Below are 9870 nucleotides of genomic sequence, written 5' to 3'. Positions count from 1 at the left end.
CATTAGGAATCATATCAATGTCTGTTTGTTTTTTGTCGTTTAACTGATGAATACCTTTACGGATATCTCCACGAGTAAAAGGGATATCTAGAGGGTCTGTATCTAAAAGATCTGTAGCTGTAGGTATACAATTTGGGGCTTTATCTTTATTTGCTGCATATAAATCATTTATATATTTGTGCCAATCAGAGATACTAATTGGATTAGTTTAGACAGTTAGTCTACCAAAACAATTTCGGATTATTTTCATCTAGAGTGTCCAGTTTTGTAACTAAATCATTGACAAACTTTCGTCTTGCTTATTTCAAAGATTTGTTATATTCTTTGCGAAGTCTACGAAAATGACTTCGCGTATGTGCATTATTTGGATACTATTGCATTTTCGGTTACACGCCATTAGTCCGACAGCCCATTAGTCCGACAACCCATTGCTCCGACAGCCCAATACTGCGACAACCCGTAATTCCGACACTTATTAAGCCAAGTATAAGGGTATCAGGGTAAAATAAAACTTGTCTGTCTGTATATTTATTTTAAGCAATAACTCCGTATATATATAACATAAGGCTGAGGTAGTCCGAATACTTTCTATACACTCAATTCGAAATCTGTATATACATATAGCTAGTAGAATAGAACAGAAAATATTATTTCACTTTCCAAGTTAAAGGGTATATAAACAGCATATAAATCAAGAATATTGTTATTGGCCTTTAAACTGCACTCGTTCTATTTGAACAGTCAAAATATGTCATACACAGTCACCGTCCCGATATCACTTTTCCTCATGAATATTTGTAATTTAAGAAAAAGAAGTTGCCGAAATGTTCATGTCTGTCATATTTGTTTTTCGTTTTGTTTTAAATCATCAGTCCTGCACTTCCTTCAAGCATTATAAAAGAGGCATATTTTTCTAGATTTTGAAATAAGCTCGGGATATAAAATTGGTATCACTACAAAAAAAATTAAGTGTCATCTCTCAGACTATGTCTGATCGATCGCTATTAGAAGTGCTGTGTTCTGTCTCCGTATTTCGTGGATTCACATTCCCGTACATGATACCGTATTTATAATTGGAATTGCTTATCTTTTCTGAGCACATATTTCGTCCTAGTTGTCATCTTATTTTTATAAATGTGGGTATGTATTTGTCTCTTGGGTTTTCTCAATTTGACTGACGCTTCATTAGTCCCTTATTTCTGCGACAAAATTAATTTATTAAATAAATTAATAATTTGAATAAAACTCAGATGTGTGATACAAGGGGTAGAAAGTGTTGCGACTGAAGAGGGCGGGTAGTGTTATCAAACTCCGATATACTTCTTGATGTAGTTATTAGGGATGAAACATCACTCCCCTGATACTCGAAAGGGGGTAACCGACGATCTAGTGAAAGAAGATAGATCAAGACACACACAGAAAACACAGCGAACTAGAACAGCACAGACTGAAAATGCAAAGAAAAATAAAATACCCAGACACGTAAAACAAAAGAGGGATCAGGGAAGAACTGAGCAGTTGCAATAAGCATGTGTATCAACTCATATGTACTGCGACTTATATCTCGCATGAAAAGAATAATTGGGATCAAAACGGAAAACTACAAATGTTACAGAGAACGGAATTGGTCTTTTTAGAGAAAGTTTACCCATACACATAAGAACAATGCAATGTCGGAATAATGGGCTGTCGGAGTAATGGAATGTCGGAGTAATGCACTGTCGGAGTAATGGGCTGTCGGAATAATGGTTGTCGGACTAATGAGATGTCAACGCATTTTCTTGTCTAAATTGCGAAGTTCTTTTTTCAAAATGAAGCAATTACCATTATACCAGTCATGCTTCTTTTCTTTTTGAATAATTTGAAATTAAATGATTTCTTTGCCGCTTTAATCGTGATATTAATGTTAAGTTGGAGTATTTTAAAATATCTTTTTCCTGGACCATTGAGGATTCCATTTTTTTTTTATCTTCATCATTTTCTAGCTCAGATATGTATTCATTTTTACCATTTTCTACAAAATAAATTCCTGGGATTAGGAAAGTAAAATTGTAATCTTGTTTGAATTGTTTATGTTTATACTTCTTCAAGTTTTCAAACTAAACCATAAGAACAAAGACCTGATAGCTCATCAGAGGGAAGTACAAATAGAAAAGGAAAACTATTTACAATGTCTTCACTGACAATAACACAATCTATATTACTTCTACCATTTGGACAAAAATAGGTGAAGTTACATAGGGAGTCACCCATCACTGCCATTAAGAATTCTTATTTTTGACTCGAAACAAAGATCAATACTATATTTGCATTGATCATTTACAGTTGTATCCTTGTTTTGTCTTATGGTTACATCTGTAAATTCAGTGGTTGTCGTTTGTTTATGTGTCATATTTGTTTTTCGTTTATTTTTTTTTACATAAATAAGGCCGTTAGTTTTCTCGTTTGAATTGCTTTACATTGTCTTATCGGGGCCTGTTATAGATGACTATGCGGTATTGACTTTGCTCATTATTGAAGGCCTTACGGTGACCTACAGTTGTTAATGTCTGTGTCATTTTGGTCTTCTGTGGATAGTTGTTTCATTGGCAATAATACCGCATCTTCTTTTTTATATTAATGGGTCATTTTCAGAGTAGTTTGTTGGAAGATAATTATTATCTATATGTGAAATGTGGTCTAGTTCGATATAATGAAACACATCTCTAGCCCAGGCATTAAAGTCTCCAATTAAAATAACTTTCCCCTTTTTGGGAGAAGTTGTCTATAGAGTTTTTAAGATTTTCAAATAATGAATCATGATCAGGGAAAATTGAGGCCATTCTTGGTTTAATAAAACAAATACACCTTATCAAGAAGGCAACTGAATGTGCGAAGAAGAGTTTAGTTCGTCGCAATGAAAAAAATGACAAAAATTACCGAAAAATAACCTTATAACTAGGTGATTGGGTAATAACATATGATTGCATTTGCAAGAGAACATAGGGAGATTATTAATATGATATCGGTACTACTGGGATGAATGAGTTGCGTATGAATACAGAAAAAAAGTGAAATATACGGTATGTGATCGGCTACTTGACCAATTGAACATTTATTTCATATAACACCAAAAGCATGTTAACAAAGTAGAAAAGGTAAATGATATTAACTAATTAAGTGACTAATGAAGATACACAATCAACCCACCCTCCTTTTTTGTTTGTATATTTGTTGTATAGGTGAGGTATATAAATGCAACAAAACTAAAAGAATAAACAATGCAAAGAAACGTGGAAATATATTTTCAACAAATAGATAAATTGCACGAGGCTATGGATCATAAAAATGTGAGACAGTGAACGTAATTTTTTATCTACATATTACTTGGTTACATATATTGAAAGAATACAAACACATGTACAATTAAACCTTGGAGTATGTTGAAATGAACCATTACATTAAAGTATATAGAATATAGATTTTATAACATTATCACAAGATACAATAGGCACAACAATTAACGAAATAATATTACAAACACATGAAATAACAACGGAAATAAAACATTTAACAATTGTAAAAAGGTTGTGAACATCATGCACACAATATAACAATAACAAGGGATGTCATAGCCGAAATAAGAAGTGAAATGAATAAAATAACCACTATTGAAAAGCACTACAGTAACTCATCTATGATTTGATATGTGGAATATGTAAAAAAGTACATTTTGATAAAGACGATTGATCTTATAAAATGAAAGGTGAATTAATTTTATATTTTACCCCTGTAGAAATTGAAATTTGAAGTAACAAAAGTTTTGTCTTTCAGTAGGTTGGAATGCTCCGTTACATTAAAGTATGTATAATTTAGATTTCATAACATTATCACAAGATAAAATAAGCACAACAATTAACGAACTAAATATAACAAACACATGGAATGAAAACGGAAATAAAACATTTAACAATTGTAAAAAAGGTTGTAAACATCATGCACACAATATAACAATTACAAGGGATGTCATATCCGAAATAAGAAGCGAAAAGCGAAAATCTATGATTTGATATGTGGAATATGTAAAAAAAAAAAGTACATTTGGATAAAGACGTTTGATCTTATAAAATGAAAGGTTAATTGATTTTATATTTTACCCCTGTAGAAATTGAATTTTGAAGTAACTAAAGTTATGTCTTTCAGTAGTTTGGAATGATCCGTTACATTAAAGAATATGAAATATCGAACTTATAACAATATCACAAGATATACTAAGCACAGTAATTAACGAAATAAATGTAACAAACCCATGCATTAAAAACACAAAACATGAAATAAACAGGTTTTAAAACAAATAAACACACTAAAGCAATAACAAGGGGTGTCATAGTACAAACAAGCGTTTCAGGAAGAAGTAAAATGAATAAGATAAAGAATACTGACAAGTAATTCGTGCCTGATATATAATCTTGAATAGGTAAAATAAATGGATTTGGGTACAAAAAAGTTTGATGTTAGGGATTGCATGAAAGTTTAATAAATTTAACATTTGGCTCCTGTAATAATTTAAAAGTTGAAAGGTATTTGAAATTTCCTTAATTAAACATTTGGCTCCTGTAATAATTTAAAAGTTGAAAGGTATTTGAAATTTCCTTATTTAAACATTTGTTTCTTTTTCCTGAAACGCTTGCTTATACTGTCCTTGAACAAAGTCCAGAGCAGCATGTCGGTCGCTGGTACGCCGACTCTTGTCGTAAAATCGGTCTGCTGTCTCCGGGTTGTGGGCCATGTGTTTGGCCAAAGCCGTCTGTTCCTGGCGGTTGGCTCCTGCCTCGCGCATGGTAGTAACAGCCAGCTTGCGGTTCAAGCTGGCTGTTAACTTTGGCAAGTCCTTGCCAATGGACTTGCCAAACTTCTGCCACTCGGCATTGACCATCTTGGACATGGACTGCAAAAGAGAATATATGTATTAGTTACTTTATCAGAGTAAGTGCAACCTGTAATTACGTAACGATATCAGTAGCATACAACCAAGAAGGATTGCATTTGCTGCATCAAATATACATTTATTGATTTTGCTTGCACTAAATTGTTACCCTTATATTGCCAAAGTGGCCATTGTGACATTGTTATTTGGTTCACTAACAAATTTTCACTAATTAAATGGCAGAACAAAGATGATAAAATAAATCTTCAGTTTGAAATTGAATATTATTCACTTACCGAGGATGAAATTTGCGTTCCAGTCTTGGTGACAAACATGTAAGTGGTGTTGTTCATTACATGTTTGCCAAATTTCTGTAGAAAAGCCAAAACCTCGGCCGTGACCCGTATTGGGCACTTCTTCCCGGATTTCGCCTCTTTGTGTTCGTACACCTGAAAATGACAGTTAAACTTGTATATAAAAACATATATACTTATACTACTCTCTGTACAACAACATCCGACGACAAACATAAACAAGTGAGGTAGTAGTTATCATGTGATCGGCTACTTGTATTTTTTGACGTGTACAGCTGTACGCACCTGGTGCAGCCAGGAAAATTAAAGTGCGTATTTGAAATGATTATTTCAGTACAGGCTGAATCCCTACAAGATTAACTAAGGCCAAACGCTCTGGACTTGAGACAAGCGCCAAACATTAATAGATGAAGTGTTATTCTCATACTGGCGTTTACTGTTTCGTACCAATTTCTTTAAATGCCACTTGAACAGATTATCAATTGTTTACTTATAATTGCCACAATATTGATTCATTACCAAAAGAAACTAAAAACTGAACGCAGGTAATGTTACTTTCAATATGACTAGAGACGTGGATAATTTATTATGATTTTAATCTATATTTACTTACCAAGAGTTCTACATCCTCTCCCTTGGCCGATTTGGCCTTCACCACCTGGTCTCTTGTGAGGTGCGTAATGTCCCCTGCTCTCTTGGCGTTGGTCAAGATGAGCAGGGTCATCAGACAATTACGCACTTCCAGCTGTTCGGGTTGCGTTAACGCTCTTGTGCCTGCCTCCTCCAAGATGTTGTGGAGGAATGAATGGCGGTCTCCGCTCAAGTAGGAGCCCACCATCCATCCCTCTATGGCAATGTCTAATTCCCCGGCTGCCTGTCTGTAAGAAAGGGAAAAAAAAGTCTTAAGCTTATCTATATGCCGTAATTTGTGTGTAATATATAATTTGAAGGTGACGTGACTTCTAATCCAAATGACCAAACAGATATGTGTTTATACACCCGACGTGTGTTTCTACGAGTGACGTGTGGTTGGTGTTATTTTCATCCGGTACTTTAAAGGTATTAAAATTTGTATAAGAAATCAACGAAACATCCCAGAACAAGGTGATAAACCCAGTGGTTGTAAATAATAATCGATAAAAAAGACATTTGGTGTGGACACATGTTCAAGGATGTGACTTCCTATAAATGTTTAATGTAATTTGTATCGTATTCTTACCAGTTATACTGGTGAAGGGTCAGGTAAAAAGGGTGATTAAGTAATTCTCTTTAAACCCTTAAGATATAGAGTGTAGAATTGTACCTTTCAACTAGTCTCTTGTTTATATCCTCTTTGAGGGACTTGGCCATATTTTTTAACTTGTTGACTAGTGTGAGCAGCTGGATGGGTGTGTATTGAATGTGCCTCATCCATTTGCTGGATCCGGAGAGGTAACTCAGGTAGTTGGCCAGGCTATGAAGGTAGGCCTTCATGCTCTCTGGTTGGATTCTGAAAAAAATGAAACATTTTTATGAATTAATTCAAAAAAACCCACATAGAATGAATATATCTTTAATGCGTACCAACAAATAACAGCACTACCCTCTAGTACAGGGGATATGTATATGAAGAATGATTTTGCATCTTTCTAAATAAATATTGCCAGATAGGCTTTGGGTGGGATTCCGTCTTTGGGAACGATCCACAATGCGGGGTACTAGCTCTTTATTCACACACAAGTCGGCAGTTCAATACAGTAAACATTAACAAATTGGTAAAATCCAAATTCATTTAATAAAGTCCAAATATGAAATAAAAGTGTTACAATTAAGTTATTTCAAACCAAAAACAACGTATATGAATGCGATGGAAAATCCGAACGCAGTTCATGTAGTCTCGTTGGCATATCCAAACGGAGTCCCTGAATATAAATTTATCTTTCTTTAAATACCAAATAGCGTTGCTTACGACAAAGTTTGTAATGGTCATTTCGTCAACAGAATTTAGATAACTGATTGATTACGTTTATCAAAGAGAATTACGATAGGTGATCAATCTATCGGTGAATTAAAATTATGTGTATATTTGATATGACCGTATAAAAGTTGCATAACGAACTTGTAAGATGTTTGCATTAGCTTAGAGTTTTAAAGGTTATTGACAAATAGAAATTTATAATCTTGCATGTTTCAGATGTAATCAAATATTTCGGACATGTAAATTCAAAGTGACTTTCGAGATCATCCTTAGTATTGAATAAATAAAATATGCATGCTGTATACGAAATGTACATAATGGAAATCAATATAATTAGACAGTTTGAAATATAAAATTTAGTACCAAAATAATGTGTGACATGTACACTTGTTAGATCAATTGTACTGTATTTTTGTTATGTTCTAATTCTTAGCAATAACCCCCTACACTGCAATCAATAGTTATTACAAGCACCTGATTAATAATTTAATACGCCAGCCGCGCGTTTCGTCTACATAAGAGTCGTCAGTGACGATGAAATAAAAATAGTTATCCAACGAAAACATATAGTTGAAGTTGAAGATCAGTCAGGACTTAAAAATGACACACAGTGGTGGCCAATACGGGTAAGATTATCTATTCCTCGGATAAAATGTGATTTAAGTGTAATATGATTTGTACATTTACTGTTGAAATTGCTTATATAAGGATAATTACTTTTTGGCCTGGAGCTGCTGGTCAATGAGACCATTGGCCTCCCCAATTCTTTCTAAACCATCAATGGCTCCCTTGGACAAGCTGTCCAAGAAAAAATTTATGGCACAGGTGTGGGATTGCGTGGTCCCCAGCGACTTTTTGGAACCCGTCGCTCGATCAGAGAGAGATTTTCTGAATAAAAGAAAAATATAATCAAATATTATGGTCACCTGTTACAATACAACTTCAGAGGAATTTAATAACTTTCAGTGCTATAAGGTTTACCAGGTACAGGTGTGAAAGAACCCAATGTTGGGTCATTTGAACACTAATGCACACAATACAGATAGAAATACTGTGTAATAGTATTTCAGTTAATGCATATGAAAAAAATAATCATAGATAGACGGGACTTTTAAATTTTGTATTTACATAGTTATCAAATGTATCAGGATTATAATTTTGTACGCCAGACGGGCTTGTTGTCTAGTAAAGATTTATCTCTGACGGTTAAATTCCACAAAATGTAAACAAAAACACAAGTACAGTACGAAACGAAAGAGCCTTGAGAAGCATGTTACAGGAATTTTGTGCATAGGTACAGGTTATTTAAATAATACATACCCATAATCTACAATGGAGTGTTGCAGGTGAGTCTTCTCCTCACTCACGTAAACATGGGCCGCCGACTCGTCACAGGCCTTCTTGTAGTCTGCATCTGTGCGTGTCATGTCGTGACAACGCACAAGATGCAGGTCCAGGCGTATGGTGTCAACGCCGCAAATGGAACAGACCCGTCTGCCCCCATACTGACGCTTGGCTGGTTCACGTACAGGGATATAATCCTGCACGTCAACAGCCAAGTGGGCAGGGGTCTTGACGGCGAGATGTCGTGTGACATTCACGACGCTGGCACCACACCCTGGGACTGTACAGTCCAATCTCTGTCGTTTCTGAAAATTAACCACGAGATGAAAAAATTGCCAACGAAACCGTTGATCCACGACGAAGGAACGAAATTAATTGATGTTATGACACTATAATAGTGATTTTAAAACCCATTCATTCGCTTTAAATTTTGTTTTTTTAACACATTACCGTCAGTGTAGGCATTCATAGAACTATTAAAAACTATTCACTATTGTAATGTTCACACTTGGAACATACAATACATATATTATAAAAAGTAAAGCAAAAATTTCAATACGCTTCGGCTATTACGTACAGATTCTTTATACGCTATGGGAACACCATGAACAATTTGTCTGTGTAACTGAATTGGAACAATAAAGGTTTCGAGTATCGTCATTGTCACATTTATAAAGCGAACAGTATAAAAACCAGCGTTCAATAGGGATGGAGTTGTAAAGGTTGAAACGATATAGGATACGATTAATGTGTTACTGATACCAGTAAATAGGTGTCATGCAGGCATGTACATCTAAGGGTTCAATAGTGATGGTGTCGGTAGGTTCGTATGATATAGGTAAGGATTATTGTGTTAATGAAACTACTATATAGGAGTCATGCATGTCTATCTTAGTGTTCAATAGTGAAGGTCTTCGGTAGGTTAAAACGATGTAGACTATGATTAACATCTTAATCATACCAGTACATATGAGTTCTGCATGTCTATTTTAGGGTTCCATAGTGATGATATTCGGTAAGTTCATACGATGTCGGTGATGATTAATATGTTGATGATATCAGTAAATAGCAGTCATGCATGTATATTTCACTATCAAATCGTAAATAAGGATGTCCATGCAACATTATGTATTACTTACTGTCTCTCCTGTCCTCTGTTTTGTGTGGGCGGCTCTCTTCACGGGCTGTTTTTCCGTCACCACCACTTCCATAATTTCCACATCTGAATCCACCTGTGCAGGTGCAGGTACAGGTGCAGGTACAGGTGCAGGCACAGTTACTTTTGGAAACGACAAAGTGGTCTGTTTCAATTTCTTTTTGGTCATTAAAAAAGTATAAATAACACTGAT

General features: G+C 34.8%; 1 protein-coding gene across 1 annotated transcript; it reads right to left on the bottom strand.

Moving 5' to 3' along the window:
• Window positions 1-2263: 2263 nt before the first annotated feature.
• Window positions 2264-8813, bottom strand: LOC134716416 (uncharacterized). Its single transcript, XM_063579412.1, has 6 exons — window positions 8498-8813; window positions 7895-8065; window positions 6524-6709; window positions 5834-6098; window positions 5203-5355; window positions 2264-4927 (listed from the first exon to the last, which is right to left on the bottom strand). Exons 1-6 carry the CDS (start codon window positions 8602-8604, stop codon window positions 4637-4639), a joined length of 1173 nt encoding a protein of 390 aa, XP_063435482.1. The 5' UTR covers window positions 8605-8813; the 3' UTR covers window positions 2264-4636.
• Between the last annotated feature and the right edge of the window lie 1057 nt (window positions 8814-9870).

Source organism: Mytilus trossulus, chromosome 4, assembly GCF_036588685.1.
Source record: "Mytilus trossulus isolate FHL-02 chromosome 4, PNRI_Mtr1.1.1.hap1, whole genome shotgun sequence".
NCBI lineage: Eukaryota > Metazoa > Mollusca > Bivalvia > Mytilida > Mytilidae > Mytilus > Mytilus trossulus.
This window is presented reverse-complemented; position numbering and strand designations above follow the sequence as displayed.

Bases quoted from the DNA above. Each gene is read 5' to 3' on its own strand.
- LOC134716416 (XM_063579412.1), bottom strand. From the start codon at position 8,604: ATGACACGCACAGATGCAGACTACAAGAAGGCCTGTGACGAGTCGGCG. The intron at 8,066-8,497 runs GTATGTATTATT...TCTTTTATTCAG, and splicing joins CACTCCATTGTAGATTATGG to AAAATCTCTCTCTGATCGAG. The intron at 6,710-7,894 runs GTAATTATCCTT...CATTTTTTTCAG, and splicing joins CAGCAGCTCCAGGCCAAAAA to AATCCAACCAGAGAGCATGA.